The sequence below is a fragment of the Echinops telfairi genome, unplaced genomic scaffold, assembly GCF_000313985.2.
Source record: "Echinops telfairi isolate 266 unplaced genomic scaffold, ASM31398v2 ScPeMD7_6273;HRSCAF=7185, whole genome shotgun sequence".
In the NCBI taxonomy this organism is placed as follows: Eukaryota; Metazoa; Chordata; class Mammalia; order Afrosoricida; family Tenrecidae; genus Echinops; species Echinops telfairi.
This window is the reverse complement of record NW_022110173.1, coordinates 2,813,946-2,832,564: the sequence shown is the minus strand read 5'-3', so window position 1 is coordinate 2,832,564 and position 18,619 is coordinate 2,813,946. Positions and strand designations below refer to the sequence as shown.

The 18,619-nt window shown below is 54.1% G+C and overlaps 1 protein-coding gene across 1 annotated transcript in view; it reads left to right on the top strand.

The window, feature by feature from the left end:
- CACNA2D4 (calcium voltage-gated channel auxiliary subunit alpha2delta 4) overlaps positions 1-18,619 on the top strand; it is a 126,368-nt gene that overhangs the window by 60,701 nt on the left and 47,048 nt on the right. The window contains exons 24-26 of the mRNA XM_004710470.3: positions 4,148-4,243; positions 7,700-7,827; positions 12,729-12,809. Of these exons, the coding sequence (XP_004710527.2) occupies positions 4,148-4,243; positions 7,700-7,827; positions 12,729-12,809 (305 nt within the window). The remainder of the gene's footprint in view (positions 1-4,147; positions 4,244-7,699; positions 7,828-12,728; positions 12,810-18,619) is intronic.

Genomic DNA, 18,619 nt, shown 5'->3' with positions numbered 1-18,619 from the left:
CTCATCTTCCTCCCTCTGAGCCGGCAGCTGCGGGGGTTCAAACTGCTGGTCTTGGGGTTAGCCACCCAACGAGCAGCCCAGTACACCGATGCCAGGTCTACGCCACCAGGCCTCTGCTTTCTGTATTTCTATTTCACAGCCAATGCAGAGACAAGAGAGCACGCTCAGTAAAGCCAGCAGACTCCAGAACATGAGGAGCCCTATAGGACAAACGACCTGGTTTGATCAGCAATACATTTCAAGGAAAAGAGAAGAGGGGGAGAGAAGAAAGTGGAACGGGGCTTTAAAAGGACAAAAGATGACCACGGGCTCTCTTTTGGGGGTGATAAGAAATACAAATGGAGTCGATAGTCATGATGGCCACACAGCTCTGTGATATACTGAAAGCCGCTTTACATGGGCGGGGTGCATGGTCTGTGGCTTCTATCTCAATGAAGAAGTTATGTATTATATTGTGTTGTTGCTGGCTGCCCTTGGGTCAATTTCAATGACGTGGACCCCAGGTGACAGAGGACAATAGCCCCTGGGGCTTGCTGGCTTATAACCGTTATGGAAGCAGATGGCCAGCTCTCTCTCCCACGGGGTCCCTAAACTCACTGACATCGAGTGGATGCCAACGCAGTGACCCTATAGGACCCAGTAGAACTGCCCCTGTGGGTTTCCGAATCTGTGACTCTTTACCAGTGTAGAAAGCCTTGTCTTGCTCCCCCAGAGCCACTGGTGGTTTCAAACTGCTGACTCGTCGGTTAGCAGCCCAAAGCATAGGTGCCTCACCATGACACCATCATGGCTCCTTCATATGATGTTACTGCATACAGCCGTTCATGTGCGTGAGTCCGTAAAAGACGACTGCTAAATGCCCTAGAAACTTTTATTTAACGAAACGCTAACATGTGATGCGCTTGTTTCTGGACATATCCCCCTTGGGTCTCTATCCTTTGAAGGAAGCCTTTCCCTCCCCCCCTCCAACCCCCCACCAAAGGACCCTGTATCCTTTGATTTACACCACTGCCAGACGGCACTTTGGGTGTTCTCCAAAGGGACCCACACGGTGTTCCTTTCAAATGTTCTCTCAGTGCGGGAAGCAAAACAGGAGTCTGAAAGGGCAAGACCAGGGCTGTAGGCTGGATGGGGTGAGGTTTCCCAATGACATCCTTAAAGGACAGCCCTTGCTACCTATGAAGAGTGAACAGGTGCATTGTCGTGATGGGGGGGTGGGGGAATTCCTTGGTACACTTCCTGGCCTTTTTCAAATGAACGCCGTTTTCGAGTTTCTTAAACCTCCTTCCTAAGAAGCTGCCATGACCTTCCTGAGTCTTTAGAGAAACTCTACGCACATTAGCCTCTCTGGAAGGAAAGAGCAACAACAGGAACAACCAGCCATGTGCATAGACTTCCTGGTCTGACTGCTTGGCCTTGAATTGAACTGGCCCAGCAGATCCTCTCAAAAGACATTGGATTGGCCCTTGCTCTCCGGCTTGTATTGGTAAATCTAAGACAACTTCCTGGTTATGATCCATAAAACCATCTTCAGTAGCTTCAGCCTTGCTTAAAAGACTAATGGAAAGATGAGCTCTGAGCTAGTTGATCTTTGCACCATCCTTTCTTTGTAGTGACCCTAATGACGAGACAAGAGTGTTCCTGAGAGAACTTGTGTGCAGCCATGTACTGAGCACAGAGGCATGCTTAAACATACTGTGTTTGGCGTAAATCCATGCATGCATGAGCTGGAGCCCTAGGAGCTAGATATATATTTTGAAATGTTCTGGAATCCCCTTTCTTCTCAAGGCTAGCCACAGTTGTTATGATCCACATAGTTTATTGGCATATAATTCATGTATCATACCATTCAATCGTTGAATCACATCAAGAAGAGTTGTACAATCATCACCACAATCAGTTTTAGAACATTTTCTTTTCAATGATTTTTTTACTTACCCATGTATAATGCAGCTATGGTATATTATAAGTCACATTATATTGTTATGTTATGCTATATCATATATATAAGGTAATAGAGGGAGAGGGAGACAGATATCATCAACCAGTTAGTAGTCATCAGATCTGATTCCAGAAAACTTAAAAAATTAATGAGGTAGTTAGAAAATTATGAACACTGACCAGTTATTTCCTGATATGTAGGAGGTACGGGGGGCCTTTTAAGGGGTGATAATGTTACTGAGGTTGGGTCCTTTCTTTTATCATTCATTTTCATGATACAGGCTACCATGTTTACAGATAAAATGAGCCCTGAGATTTCCTTCAAGAGAAGCGAGTTGGGTGAGGGAAGGAGGCTGTAGATGAGACTCTCTTGACCATGAGCTGGTAATTGTTGAGGCTTACTGATGAGTATGTGAGGGTCATTATACTATGGTCACTCATTTTTCAATTTTTATTTTGCTGTAATAAAATAGATACCACTGAAAAGAAAGACGGCCACCTGCACCATTTATAGGGGTACAGCTCAGCGACATGAATCACGTTTACCCCCATTCATTTCCATACCACTAGGCACCCCCAAGGAGCCCCCTTGACAGAGTGCTTACATGTTGGACAGCTAACCACAAGGTCAGCAGTTCAAAACCATCAGCGGTTTCTCAGAAGGAAAAAGGAGACTTTCCACTCCCATAACAAGTTACAGAAACCCACAGGGTCGGTTCTACCCTGTCCTATAGGGTCACTATGAGTTGGAATCCATTCCAAAACAGGGAGTTAAATTTATTCGCCCCAAACACAAAGTCAATAGCCCTTCAAAAATAGCTCCCATCCTCCTCCTCCTCCCCTCAGCCCCCGCTAACCATTCATAAACATTTGTCTCTATGCATTTGCACATTCTATGTAAGTGTGATCACACAAACTTTGTCTTTGGCTCTGGCATATTTCACTTAGCAGCCATATCACTGCATGCCCCGCAACTGGACAGCATCCCACTGGATGGATGGTCCACATGTTTATCTGCTCAGCTGCTGATGGCGACCCAGGTCATTTTCGTTTCTACTTTGTGACTCTTGTGAATAATGCTGTCATGGACACTGGGGGACTGCCCTCACTACTTTTGAACTAGATCTGAACGTTTTTAAAGCTACACCTGTGCAAGGCGCCCCCCTCCCCTCCCCACCACTACCACCCCACTCAATCCCCACCCTCAACTAATGGCAGGTCGATGGCAAGACTCGGGTGTCTGAAAAGTCTACATTTTCATCTGATTCTGTGGCACTCCCTGCCTAAACCACTGGAGTCTCCAGTCTCTAAGCCAAACATTTTGACCCAATCCCAGGTGCGGTCTGTGGGTGGGGCCTGCTGCAGCCTCCTCTACCAACCGCCTAACATCTGGGTCTTCGTGAAGAAGTGTTTTGCTTGGCAATGCTTTGTTTAATGTCCATCTTGTCGACTCACCCAAACCCCAGATACACTGGGTTATGATTCCTCAGACTCACGGGTGCTGATATTCATGGATCCGGAAGCGAGGACCTCCCACCCTGACCCCGTCTGTCCTCAACCTCCTGGTGCCCCTGCTCTTAGCATCGTGCTCTTGGGACTGTGGGGGAAATTAGTGAAAGCCACACTGGCGAACTGCATTTGAGAGCTCTCAAATTTTCATCTTGTCCACTCTTGTTGGCACGATTAGAAGTCTACTGGGACGGCTCTCTGTGTCGCCGGTGCCCCCTCCTTTTCCATGTCAATAAAAAGGTGAATGGGAACAGTGCTTCAAGCCTGTCAGGGTGGCTTCCGGAACGTTAACGCTCCCTGAGGCCCCAGGACGATCTCACTGCCTGAGTTCCCTCCATGTCTTCAAGATCCAACCCTTCCTCCCCACCAAAAGCCAGGCCAACCAATTAGGAACAATGTCTGAAAAGACAGAGAGGCAGGGAGGCAGGGACCCAGGGGATCCAATTAACAAGTGAGGCGTTGCCAGAGGGAGCCAGTTCTCCCTGGTGTCACACTGGAGGCTCAGTGTGTGTGTGTGTGTGTGTGTGTGTGTGTGTGCTTCCCTGAGAAATAAGCCTTCCTAGAAAGTTTTTCCCTGAGTCACACTGGGCCCCGGAGCTAGGAGAGGGGCCGACGGCACGGCCCTGTGTGTGCTCTCTCTACCCTGGTCCAGACCAGCACCCTCAGGTGACTCTCCCCTGCTCTGTCTGCCTCACAGAGAGCCCCAGGAAGTGGTGGACATGGCGTTTCTGGGCACTCGGGCGGGTCTCCTTAGAAGCGGTTTGTTCGTGGGCTCCGAGAAGGTCGCCGACAAGTGAGTCTTGTGGGTTTGCTTTGGGGTGGGGGTAGGGCGGGGACCCCAGCTCCTGGCTGTGCACCTGGGCCACATGGACAGAGAGAGATTGGACTCTTGTGTCTGAGGCCTGTTGGGAAACTGGGGCTGCTGGGAGAGTGGGATTTACAGATCAGAGAGTAAGACAAGTCATCCTTCCACCGGAAGACGGAGGTGGCCTCTGGGGAAGAGCCTTACCAAGTTCTTGACGTTGGGGGTATTGGTCAGAGCTCCCCCAGCTTCCACAGAGGTGTGCTAGTCCGGGTAAACTAGAGAAACAAATTCATAGACATTCATATGTGTATAGAAAAGAGCTTTATATAAAGAGTAATTGTACATTAAGAAAACATCCCAGCCCAGTCCAGATCAAGTCCATAAGTCCGATATTAACCCATATGTCTGATATCAATCTATAAATTACTCTTCAGACTCACACAACACATGCAATGATGTTGAATGTGGGGAGATCACAGGTCAGTGGGTGGGAAGTCTTGTGGATCCAGTGGCAGTGGAAGCATCTCAACACTGGCAGGGGTCTCCACGTGGCTCCTCCAGCTCCAGGACTCTGGCATAGCTCCATGTGTCTTGTCAATGGGCATGTCTCGCAGGGAGTGTGTCTGTGTCCTGCCTCCAGTGAGCTATTGATCTCCTTAGCGCTTCCAAATGGACTCATCAAGCTGCCACCCTATTGACAGGCTTTCACTCTTAATCCTCTCAAATTGACAACAGATTATGTCACTACCACAGAAGGGAATCTTGACATTATTTTCCCTTCTGAGATAGATCTCCGTGAGGGTCTAAATCTTCTGGCTCTAGCCCCTCCTTTGTATGTATTTTCCCAAGCCCTAAGGCACGTTCCTACTGGACATTTTATCAGAGGGGGGCCATTGATGCCCTGACTCTAACATGATAGGACTCCGGGCCCCGCTCTCTGTGGAGTCAAAGTCAGCAGTTCTCAGCTAGGTAGGAGCCTGTCACCAGCCCTGCCTTCCCCTAGGGGACATTTGGCAGTGTCTGGATACATCAGTGGGAGAGGGTGCGTTGGTATAGTGCAGTGGTTCTCAACCTTCCTAATGCCGCGACCCTTTAAAACAGTTCATGTGGTGGTGATGCCCCCCAACCATACAATTATATTTGTCGCTACTTCATCACTGTCATTTTGCTACTGTTTGGAATCGGGCGACCCCTGTGAAAGAGTCGTTCAACCCTCAAAGGGGTCTCGACCCACAGGTTGAGAATTGCGGGTCTAGTGAGTGAGGCCAGGAGTGCTGAATGCCCTACGATGCACAGCACAGCCCCCACAATAAAGAAATCCCACTTTAAGCTAACTCCAGCTTCTAGGGGAAGCCCGAGGGGCCCAGGAAGCAGACTGCCCGGGCACCTGCCTCTCGGGGTGCTGCAGCAAAGAGAGGTGAGAAACCAGAGAGGGCCCTATTGGGTATGTGCACCTGCCGCTGCTCCTCACTCGGCTCCAGTGGGTGGGGGCAAGCAGGCACCGGGAGGAAAACTGCTGAGGGCCCGCTGAGGAGACCTGGCACCTTCCACCCACACAGTGCTACTCTCGCTGAACGTAAGGACACTGCGCCACCGAGGATGGCTTTGACTCTTGCAGCACTCTGCGACAGAGCCCCACTCGCCACGCTACGTCAGGGACATCCTCAGAAGAAACTGAAGTTTCTCTTCTCTAGCCGTCCCTCCTTTCTCCCCCTCCTTTCCCCTCCCCCTACCCCGCCCCCTGAGGCAGAGGAGCATCCTCTCTCTCTGACCCTTTCTTGACCCACTGCCTTGCACAAGGTAAAGCAATTGACGCTGAAGACCCAGAGCCCAGGTGATGGGCATTGTGAACTGGCCCTAAGGTCCTGCTCCTTGGACAGCCACTCCCTGTCACCTGCAGCTCTCCATCCGCCTGGGTGTCCTCTTCCCTGAGCTGTGACACCATCTTCATCTCCTGCCCCAACCAAAAAGTGCGTGCCCATGCCTTTGCCTGGCAAGGCTTGGGCAAGGCACCCCCAGCTGCAGGTGGGAAGCATTCTCAATGGTCCTGGTGCCCTCTCCACAGTGCTTCTGAGAACGGATGGAGGAGGAGCTCTCAAATGCAGACAGACTGCAGAGCAGGCAGGGACCTGCCTCCCGGGAACACAGCTAGCATTTAGGGGCACACACACACACACACGCCTCCAGGGAGCACCGTCACCCCCATTCATGGGGGCCATGGGTAGCCCCCCAAGATGCATGAGCCAAGACAGAGGTGCATGTGGAATTCTAGGTCAGTCACCGGCCAGTCTCAGCGGCCACTTTGTGGATTACCAGGGCCCCTTTCTGATCCCCGCCCCCACCCCCCCATGCCTTCCTCCCTCCCACTCTGCTCAGGCCCAGCCCTCCATCCTGCCGCCTGGTGTGTGTTCAGAATCATAATTAGCCAGGTAAAGCTGCTCAAAAAACCTCTCATAATGCAATCTGAAACCTCGGGGCAATGATTTTTTAAGTAACCATTTTAGGGATGTATGCCCTTCAGGTAGGGCACTGATGGAATCGGCTGTACAATTTCCTTGTTCAAACATCCCACAGAGTCAGACAAAAAGATGTTAGACTGATTCCCAAAGAACTCAGTCCTGCAGACAGAAGCATTTACATGCACATGGAAAGGGTTCCTTCATGAAACAGGAATACTGTCTAAGTACTGTTGAGCAGATTCTGTACCGCTCCTAAGGGGACCTGGTTGTGCATTGGGGCTGCTAACCACAAGGTCAGCGGTTCAAGTCCACCAGGCGCTCTTTGGGAGAAAGATGAAGCTGTCTGTTCCCCGTTAAGATTGCTACCATCTCAGAAACCCCATCTAGGGTCACTATGAGTTTGAATCAACTCAACGGCAGTCGATATTGCCATGCCTAGCGAGGTACGTCTTCTAGCTACTAATGTGCCATCGGTGACCACGTCAATTTGATTCTGGAAAAGACCAGAATGGCTGGGGAACGTTTTCTGGAACAATATCAATTGAGGGGCTACTATTTTCCAAGTGGGGACAGTGGCGGAGTTGGCACCTCCCATGGGGTGACTTAGAATTGATTCTCCATCAAGGCACTTCATGGGCAGCCATGCCGTCTGTCGGTTGAGGCTTGCATGTTGCTGGGATGCTGCCCAGATTTCCGCGGAGCTTCTAGACTAAGACAGACTAGAAAGAAAGGCCGAGCACTGTAGTTCCAGCCCAGTCAGTGAAAACCTTATGGGTTACAAGGGTGTGATCCCACTCACGGTGCCTGGAGTGGTTCACTCGGTGACAGCGAGCAACATTCTCCAACTGTCTCAGCAAGAGCCCAAGGAGAGGGACTCTCTCTCCCTCTCTCTCGGCCCAGCCAAGATGCCTTGGTATGAAAAAAGGAGACAGAAGTGAAGAGAGTCCCGGATTTGGGGGCAGATGCCACACCTTTCTCCTCACAGGAAGTTCCTGACTCCTGAGGACGAGGACAGCACATTCACCAGGGGCCACTTCCCTCTGTGGTACCGCCAAGCCGCGGAGCAGCCAGCTGGCAGCTTTGTCTACAACCTCCGCTCCGCAGAGGCACCAGGTAACTGGCACAGCCGTGCTCTGGGGCGCAGGCCAAGCTCTGGGTGCCCCTCCTGCCCCTGCACCCCTGGTGGGAGACAGCAAGGAGATATGAGAGAGGGAGCCCAAGACTTCCTTTGTCCCTTTGTCCCTTCCCTCCTGGGACACTTTTTAGCCACATGAGAACCTCAGTCCTGCCCTGAAGATGGGGCTGGTCATCTCCCTCATCAGCAGGCAAAAGTGGCACTTGAAATTCTCACATGAGATTAAGGAAAGAGATTTGACCCAAAGTCAGGAGAGTTGGATTCTAGCCCAATCTGACAAGAATGGAAAGAATTGATCTCTAAGATTCATCTGTCTAAAAATCTGAGTGTCTTGGAAAATTCCTGAAATCAGGCTTCAGTGTTTCCCAAGTCCACCATGGCTCTTCCCAAAGAGACCAAGGGGAAAAAACAACAGTGCATCCCCCATTCCCTTTGGAGGCTCCAGGGCCAGCAGCCACAGCCCGCCTCCGCTGGAGGAACTTCTCCCGCAGCGGGGCCCTACCTGTGGGGTAGCTGGTGGTGTCAGAGGCACCCAACGATGGGCCTCCACCCACCTGGCAGACAGAGGCCCTCCAAAGGCAAGGGCCAGCACGCTGGTCAGAGCTGGCAGGCACTCCGCTCCAGCCTCCAGCTCCCACTTGGGAATAATAGCCAAGAGAGAAGAGACAGCCACCACTGAGAAGATCATAAAGCATTTAAGGCCCAAAAGGGAGTGTTTGAGCCTAAGTTGGCCTTCTCTTGATTTACACACGGAGGGCATGAGAGCCTGAGACATTACGTGAGGGCCACAAGTCAGAACCCAAGCAAGCCTTCTACCTGTTACCTGGGAGGGAGGGGGACTCTGCTGAAGGCTCCAGGGACGCTCCAGGGCCTGTCCCAGTGGGAGCAGAGCTGAGGGAGGAGGTGGAGATGTTCCAAAGGGAACTGGGTGAGCCGAGGAGTCTGCCTGGAGGAAGGAGTTCTATTTCTCCCAGCAGCTAAACACTGAGCTGTGAACCCAAAGGTTTGGGGTTCGAAAAAGACCTCGTCCACCGACTCTGTCAGATGGCAGTCTAGAAATCCCTCTGGGATTTCTGCCCTCTCACACGGAGTCACTCTGAGCCAGAATCGATGTGCCCCAGCAACAACCACTGCTCTTAAACTGCCCTTCCATGAAAACCCTTCCCATCGCCACGTCCACCAAAACCATCCCCGTGAGGAACCTGCCTGCAGATGACCTCTGGGGAGGCCCTTTTGGGGCTGCAGAGAGCAGGCGGGGTGATCTGATAAAAGTGGACCTTGTGCTGATGCCCCTCTCTGCCACCCCCTGTGCTCCCCCTCCACCCAGGGCATTGATGGGCTTCACGAAATGGGTTCCCCTCGGGCTGCTCCTAGGAGCTGCTCTTTGGCACAGAGAGGCACTGAGGCACGGGGAAGCTTAGGTGCAGCTCAGGACCGTCCACGTCCACGTGCACACAGGAGCTGCTGAGCAGGTTAGGGCCAGGGCGGGGCTTTCCACTTGAGTGAGTTCAGGGGGGCAGGAAGGAGCGGAAGGGAAGCGGTGTCCCATTGCCAGTGAAAGCCTGGGAAGGAGGTCCTCGGCACCCCTCTCCTTCCTACACTGCCTGCCCTCGCGGGAGGGGCTCCCACAGGGCTCCTTCGAGGTTCCCTGCGGTCGGGCCCCAGCCCCCCAGCCCTGGTGCGGTGCCCCCTCCTGCCTCCACTGTGACCCAGGACTCTGCCTGCTGGCTGCTGGGGGAGCTTTTTGTGGCGGCGAGGTAGGAGGGCAGGTGGGTGGGGAACTGAGCCACAAGGAGAAGAGAGGGGAGCTTGGCAACCCAAAAAAGGGAGCTGCTGAGCAGGGAGGCACGAGTGCGCTCTCTTCACTCCCGCCCCTGGTCCACCCCAAAGCAAGGGCACAACACAAACAACAATCCCATTCAAGGGAGAAGCTGGGAGCAGGAGGAGGAGGCTAACACCCTTGCCCTTTGCCTGGGGCCTGGTGGGCTCAGCTCTGCCCACACGGAGCTGTCTTTTGCAGTCAATGCCTTAGCAACCTGCCAGCACGCGGCAGCAGCTCGCTAATGCCCCAGTAGCACAGGCCAAGTACTTTCACTCCACAGCCCACCTCTTCCAGGGCAGTGCCCGACCAGCCAACTCTTGGTTGCTCGCTCATTCACCCCAGTTGGGGGACCAGGAGCCCAGGTCCCTTCTGTTCACAGAGAATGTGTTCCTGGGGTCTGCGCACCCTCCCTTGAGCGTTGGCTATGAGCCTGTGCTGGCTGGGGCACAGACCCAGTAGCGGACCTTGGCAGAGAGCCGGCGGAGGGGCCCAGGAACACTCCTGGAGATCAGTCACAGCCGTGTCTTCCAGAGGCTGGACTCCAGAGGCCAGGGGAGAGGCTGAGCCTCGCACCCTTGTGTGCCTTTGCTGCTCTGACCATGACAGGGCCTGAGACTCCAGAGCCCCCTTCCACCGGGCAGCTCTCGCCACTCAGCGTCCGCTCCCATTGCGGGAGATATTTGATTTCACCGAGGGCTCAGGTTCTGTTTGTTTGTTTTGTTTTACAGTTTTATTGGCACATAATCCACCTTTCATACAATTCGGTAGTTCAGTCCTATTCAGAAGAATTGTACACTTATCGCCCCAGTCGAGGTTAGAACATTTTTCATCTTAGTTCGTCTCCAGCTTGCATGCAGTCAGAATTAGGGCTCCAGGCCTCTCTTGTGAGGCCCCTCCACATGGAACAGAACCAAACTCTCGGCAGCCAAGCACGTTACCAGTCGGCCCCACCAGGGACCAGCTGCCCAGCAGACACCAGACGCCCGTGGTTAAGTGTGGTTATAACGGACACTCTTGCAACATCCATCTCTCCACGTGGCCTGTTTGCTTCAGACATTTGTTACAGAGGCATTCTAACAAAATACTGTATTGGGTGGTAAGAGGTGGCCTCGTGCTTTGTTATTTTCAGTAACAGAATTGGGCCTATAGCAAGACTGCTGTGAAAGGTTCATCCGGGACCACAGATGGGTAAAAATAGGCACGTCCAAGGTCTTGTGCTAGCCTACACCACTGCAGAGAGGCTCTGTTCTCATGTGGAGCTGGAACTGTCCCCTAGACGCTGAGCCTCATGCCACGGTGGATCCGTGATTGATTTCTTGCCTGGCAGACAAGACATGGGATGTGAGAGACCCGGGTTAGAGACTTGGGCTCACTTCCCACCTCATGCACTTCAGGACAGCGGTCACCCAGCCTTGCATGCTGTGATGCTGTTGAACAGGCTTCAGGGAAGAGTCCAGGCTAAGACACACCAGGAAGAGAGGCCTGGGGATCTCCTTCTGAAAACCAGCCAGGGATCACCAGAGCCTGATCCTGCTGAGCACGGGGTCACCAGGAGGAAGCAACATGGAAATGACCACTCAGGACAGCTCCTCCTGCCCTTCCCGAGGCGCTGGGTGTATCACAGGGGTGCAGGAGCCAAGAGTGTAGCAAACAGAAGAGCGTCGGGGAGGGGGGGGTGGCGTGGAGGGGGCAGGCTGGCCCCACCAACAGCCATGATTTACAGAATGCCAGAGATGTGTCCGATCCCGTGCGGCCTGTGGGGCAGATGAGGTTGTAGCATCTGGCTTTCTGAGCGGGACCAGGAGAGTCACTTCTGAGTCGCGCCTCCTAAGCAAGGGCAGCCCACGGTGCAGGACAGCACCGAGGAAACACACGTCATCCCTCTGGTTCCTGAATGCTCCCCCACCCCACCCCCACCCCACCTACCATGTCCCAGTTCTACCTGACACATCCGGCTAGACCGGAGAACACACATTGGTACAGATAAGAGCTCTCCACACATGGAATTCAGGACAGATAAACCCCTCAGGAAGTCATGGAAGTAGCAATATCATGAGGGAAGGAGGATGGCCTGGGAGGAGGAAGGAGAGAAAGGGGGAACCCATCACAAGGTTGGATATATAGCCCAGCCCACCCCCGGAAAGGGACGAATAACAGAAATGTGGGTGAAGGGAGACAACGGACAGTGTAAGATTCGAAATAATAATAACAATATGTAATTGATCAAGGATTCACAAGGGTGGGAGGGGAAAAAAGAGGAGCTTATACCAAGGGCTCAAGTAGAAAATGTTTTGGAAATGATTATGGCAGCATATGTACAAATATGTTGATACAATTGAGGTATGGAATTTTATAAGGGCTGTAAGAGTCGCCAATAAAATGATTTTTTTAAAAGAAAGGAAGGGCAGCCCAGGATCCCCCACCACCCAGCCCTGAGACACAGCCCGGTCACAGCTCAAGGTCGTTGTGAGGTCTCTCAAGTCTGGTGGAGAAGACATGTGCGGGAGGATGGGTCACAGCAGGACCCTGAGCTGATGCTGCCCGGAGCGGAAGCGGGCAGCGGCGAGCAGAGACAGGCTTGAACAAATACTGACGGGCTGTCTTCCATCAGAGCAGACATCACAGCGTCCCAGCTGCAGTTTTGAGGGGCCAGGGGCCAGCTCCTTCTCCGGCAAGTTCAGCTCTGCCGAGAAAGGCAAGCAGCCTCTGACCCTTAGGACGTACCCCCTTAAAGGCTGGCGGTGATAGAGACGGACTAGCACAACAGCTTCCCAAACACCCTCGGCTCCCACCGCCACCCCAGGAAGGTCTTTGCTGCTCATGTTCCGATTCATGGCAACCCCGTGTGTGTCAGGGCAAAACTGTTACGTAGGGTATTTGGAAGCTGTGGCGTCCCAAGTAAATCATCAGGCTTCTCTCCTGAAGAATGTCCAGACAAACTCGAACCTGACACACTGACTCTCTTCTGGTCCAAGAAAGATGCAGGGCTTAGCCCCACCCCTACCACTCCCTGACCCCCAGGCCCTGAGGAAGTGACTGCAATTTCCGTTTCCCCAGAGAGTCCAGGCGAGCCTGCGGTGGTGACAGTGAGCACAGCTGTGACCTTGACCGTGGACAGGAAGACCGCCATCGTTGCAGGTAGGAGCTGCCCTCTGGTGGCCCCGAGGCCAGGGAGGTTGTGGGTCAAGAACAAGGACAAGGCTCAAAGAAAAATGTGCAACAAAACTCAAAACCATTAAAAGGTCCAGCTTACTGGTCAGCTAGAGAGTGGTAGAACCCCCTGAGATTCTGGCTCTGCATCATCCTTCAGTACTGGAAATGAACCCATGTCATGACTTTGTTTGCTGTCAAGCACTGGGTAGTCCTATAAGGGGAACTGTAACATGCAACTTAGAACAAAAGACCCCAAATTTACTTGGCCTACAGCTCCCTCTTTTCAGAAAAAAAAAAAAAAAACTCAACGCCCTCCCCTGGCCATTAAAAACGTTGGTACCATAGCCCACAATCCAGGTTAAAGTATAGGTATCTGCTTTTGCAAGCTCCCCGATTGGCCCAGTTCCCAGTGCCGGAGTGTAATCAACCATTTGTGATCAAAAGGACAGCATTTCCTCAAGGACAAAACTCAGAAAGGTTAGGAAGGAGGGAGCATGGAAACGGAACCAGGGAGGAAGTGGGAATGCGTGATATTGCGCTGTGGGGCTGCAATGAACGACCTGAAACAAAATGTGCATGGCTTGTGGAATGGAAAACCCATCTGCTCTGTAAATCAACGCCAGATTCACACACACACACACACACACACACACACACACACACACAGGTTTGTTTGTTTGTCTTCTTTTTAAGAATAAGGTTGACAGGAAAGGCAGGAGAACCCCAGTGTGATCTGGAGGGGCCACAGTTGCCCAGCCTGTTTTCTTAAGTAGAAAACGTGGGCATGAGGGAACATGAGACCTTCCTAAGCCACTTAGGGTTACACCCATCAGTTGACCCCGAAAGAATTTACGAAGTGAGGGCAATGAAGTCCCCCGAGGTGAAGCCACCTGTTGGGGGCTCACAGAACAGAAGTGCAACCCGGAAGGCAGGCCCCCTTCCCACCTCACTGTAAGCTGCCTTCCCATCGCCCTGGGGGGCTTGGCTGTCCCCTGAGGAGGGAACTCGGCTCGTGACCCAGGTCCTGAAAGCAGGGACTTCACTGTGAGCTCAGTGCGTGCCAGGAGCCAGGCTTGGCCCCGTCCTGTCCTCAGGGCGGCCCACTGGCGCCTGCTGCATTTCACAGAGGAGGAAACCCAGACACAAACATACCCCGTGCCCTGCATCCCACGGCCAGCAGCGACCGAAGCCCCCCCGTTAGATCTCAGGTCATTCTCCCCAGAGGCCAGGCAGGTCTGCAGTCCTGCGCTGCAGACCTCTGGGACTCAGGCGTCCAGGGACCTCTCGAGCTTTTCCCAGCCCCGTCCTTTCTTGGTGCCTTCAAAGCCCTGGGCAGCCCTGCTGGGGGGTTGAGAACCACTAGGCGGTGGCGGGGGGGCGGGCACTCTCCCTACTCTGTCTTCAACTTCTGTGATCTGGGCCAGCTGTACTCTGGAAATCTGCACCACTAATTAGCATTAAAAAATTACTTGTGTCAATTCCAACTCATGGTAACCCCCCCCCCCAAATGTGTCGGGACAGAACACATCCATATAATCCATAACAGCCCCCACTAGGGCTGTTTCTTGAAAGATAGATCGCCATGCCTCTCTTCTGAGATATCTCAGGGTGGATTCAAGCCGGGCTCAGAAACCTTTTCGATGTCCTGCTGGGTTGGGGCTGGGTGCTGTGGGGTCAGCGCACAATGACATGGGTGACACATGATACACCCCCCCCCCCACAGGCTGTCATCTTTCCCAAAGCAGATCACTTGACCTTTCTGCCCCCAAACCTCTCAGTTGGCAGCTGAGCACCTAGCTACTGTGTCACCAGTGCTCTTTGCATCGTGTAGGGGACTCCCCATGGGCGCTTGAGGAGCAGCAGCCCTGCATCCAGAGGTCTGGCTCCCAGGCACTGAGGAACCCCAGTGAGGGAGTGGAGTAGAACTTACAAAGCTGGAATGACAAGGATGGGCAGACAGTGAGCCTCCCCACTTAGGCTGCCCTGGGGCCAAGGGCATGAAGGGAGCACAATGGGTGAGGCAGAGATGGCTCTAGCCTGTCTCCCTGCCTAAGAGAGGGCACAGGGCCTGCCTGGACCAGGCTCAGGGGTCCTTTCCCAGTCCAAGGTCAGACACAGGGACACGGGATGGCAGGCCTAGTCAGCAACCATCACTAAGCGTAAGCAGTCCAAACCCAGCTGCCCCATCTGAACGGAGCCTGTGCTGTCTTGCTCTCTCTTTCCTTAATCATGACACGCTGATTCCAGACAGACCATGACCCCCACCCGCACCACCAAGATGGGTCTGTGGTTCCCGGTGCGCCCTGCCTGACTCCCTCCTTGACTCAAGCCTTCTCTGGCCCTGTGCCCCTGAAGGGCAAGAGCCCAGGCTGGGGAAAGAGCCATGGCCAGCTACAGGCGGAGCCCTCCCGCACCCTCCAATTATTTGATATAATTTTTAACTCTGAACTGAATGAGAGCCGTGCAGAGTTGCCGTGGAAACCGTGTTCTCCGCTTGCCTTGGGTTTAACTCTCTGCAAAGGACTGCGCTTACGCTCCGGGCTTCGTAGATGTGACAGGGAAAAGATGAGGCGCTGCAGACCTCAGACTGCGATCATTGTCTTCTGTTTTATTGTGTCTTCTGTCGTCTCCTCTCCCTGGCCTGTGGCACTGCCTCCCTCATCCAGGGGCCACTGAGGGAGGGCCTGTTGTCCTGGTAGTGTTGACACCCTGGTGGCTCTGTGTGCAGGGTTGAGCACCTGAATAGGGGAGCACAGCGTCTGGGGTGGGGTGGGGTGGGGAGGGAACAGACTGTGAAGGGGGGAGGCAAGAGGAGTCTTCCAGAACCCCGACCAACCAGCTCTGTGCTCACCAGGTGCACACAATTCTGGGGGATCCAAGGAATGGGTAGAGACAATGTTAATCTCTGAACAGGTGTGTGCTAAATTCCTAGCTTTCTAGCTCTTGGACCAGAACCCAAACCTGACTTGCCCAAACCCTACTTGGGTATCAAGCCAAGTCAATCCACTGTGCTACCATTTGATACAGACTGTGCTTCTAGCTTGGCACCCAGCTGTGGGGCATCATGCTTGCCCCCCGAAGTGTTACGCAGGGCCCTGCGTGCTCAGGTCTGCTGTCTGGGATTCCTGGGGTCTCTCCCAGGAGCACTGTGCTGCATCTGGGCCTGCCCTTCAAGTCTTTCCCTGGGCTCTTGGTTTGCGCTGGGAGTGAATGACCCCAAACCCCAAGACCAAGCACACTGCAGCAGCAGCAGAGGCAATTACAGACTGGCAGTGGACCTGCAGGCCAGGGTAGACCTGCCCCACCGAGTTTCCAAGGCTGTTGGTCTACCTACACGAAGGCAGACTGCCTCCTCTTTCTCACACGGAGTAGCTGGTAGGTTCAAACCGCCAACCTCTTGCTTCACAGTGTATTGCTTTAACCTCTGGGCCACCCGTGAGGTGAATCTCAGTGTCTGCAGCAGGGCTCTTTCAAGTCTGCTCTGAACTGTTACAGCTAGAGAAGGTCAACACCCCATGCTTAGCACCGCTCAGAAAGGGGAACAGCCTGCTTCTACTGCGGACTCAAGAGGGTCCCCCAGGAATGCAACACTGGTGGTTCCTGGGAAGGAGACATCACGACACCAGAGAAAAAACTCAAGTCTTATTCTCTGAAAAGTAGTGGCCTCTTAGCTTGGGCCTGGCCAGAGGCTGGGCTTTGGGGGCGGACTAGCAAGTCCCCAGGTCTTCTCCTCTGTCCCCACCCAGCCACGCTGGCCATGCGGTTCTGGGTCCTCCTGTGCTGAGCCCGTGGATGGGACAGAGCTGTGAACCCAGAATGCAGTCTGTCTGTCCTTCAGGTCCATCGTCCAAGTGCGAGCTGGCTATGAACTCCTCCATAGTTATGACCCCCATGGGCCTGTCCATGACCAATACCACCCTGTCTGTTGCTGTTGGGCAGGCCTCCCTACCTCACTTCACCCGGCAGGAGTCCCGGGCAAATGCATGCCTTCCAAGTATCTGAGGCCAGCGGACCCCACTGCCAGGGCCTTTTCACATCCAGCCAAGGCGGTGGGGTTCCCCCACGGTGCAGGGCACTTATGGGGCTCCCAGCCTCACCTTCACTTCCCCCAGAGCCTCAGGCATTGGTATTGCCAGCATGAAGCGTGGGTGAATTTAAAATAGCCCTCCCAGCTCTGCCGAGCCAGGAGCCTGCTGCGCTCAGCTAGGGAATCTTGTTTTAATCTGGGACTCTGCCCCCCACTTCTCTCCCAGCTGTGCCCCAGGAGAGAGTTACCCATCTGTGATATCCTCGGCACTTTGTCCAGCTGTTTAAGGGGGTGGGGAGAACTGACTCCCCCAGCACTGTACCCCCATCCTGCCCAATAAGACTAGGAAGTACATACGAAAATACAGTCTTTATTGGTCTTCTGAAACAACAAACCAGAAATATAATTTGACCTTTAAAAATCTGTCTCAGGCTGAAGATGCGACCATTGACAATGCCCTCCCCGCCCCCCACTCCCTTTAGAAAACCCCCAGATCTCCTACCAGCCCCCCAGGCCAAAGGATGAAGGAAGACTGTGTGCCCCGCTCAGGGAGGCGGAGTTCTGCACGACCCTGGTGACGAATGACCTTCTCAAGGGCATCTTCCCCGCCGCCACTCGCTCTCCCCTGTGAGAGTCAGAGGGAGGCTGGTATAAAGCCGCCAGGCTGGCGCTGACATGCCTAACACCTCCCGCACCGCTCCGAGGGCTTGAGTGCTCCCCCTGTGCTGGCTTCACCCTGGGCCACCTCCCAGACGCCTGTCTTTGAGCAGAAGCCCACCTGGGGCCCTCCTGGCCCTTTCTGAGCCCCAGGGAAGCCGGTGTCCAGCAGAGGGCTGACCCGGTCCTAGCTCCTCGCTTCCCAGAGGTCACACCTGGAGGAGGGCTAGACTAGGAAGGAGCTGAACCAGCTGCCCCACTGCTGCCAGGGTGATGCTGTCTCATGGCGCCCCCACCCCCCAGGGTACAGAAGAGAACTGCTCACGGGGTTTCCAAGGCCGGGGCCCTTCAGAAGCAGCACGCTCCAGGTTTGCACCACTCACTAACAAAATGGGGGGGAAAAAACGAATCCACTCCAGCTCCTGGCACCCCCCCCCACCCAGGGTGACTGAAACCCTGCAGGGTCTCTCCTCACCCTCCTGGGCCCCTTCTCTGGCCCTGGGATGCGTGCTGGCAGCAGGGAAAGCACAGCTAGGACCCCGTCTTGGCTCAGTTCAGACCTTGGGGCTTCAGCCTGAGCAGACTCACCCGACACTCCAGTTTCTGAGAAAAGGAAGCCCCAGGGCTTAAGCCTTCAAACAAATCATAGTCTCCCTCTCCCGCCTCCCCGAGCCTCTCTGGGATATGGTGCAGGCGGCCTCACCCAGGGCCACCATGCTCTCCGCCTGACCTGCACCCCACCTCGAGTCTCCAGGTGGGAGCCACCAACCATAGAGCATGGCCCTGGCCCAGGGCCCCCCATGCTGCCAGAGGTCACAGGTCCAGAGATGTTGAAGGGGGGGCAGGGGGGGGAGAGAGTAGTGAGCCTCAGACTGCAGGCTGTAGGGGTGGGATTGGTGGTGTCCCCATGGGGCCTGGCAGTGATGGTGAATTTAGGCAGCACTGAAGAGACACCCAATGGGAGGTGGCTGGGCTCACGGGAGGGAGACTGCCATCCATAGATGCTGCAGCTGCAAGGTTTCTGGGCCGGTGTCCCTGGAAAACCCGGCAGGAGAGGTGTGAGTAGGTTGCCATGGTGACAGGCAATCTCTCTCTCTCTCTCTCTCTCTCC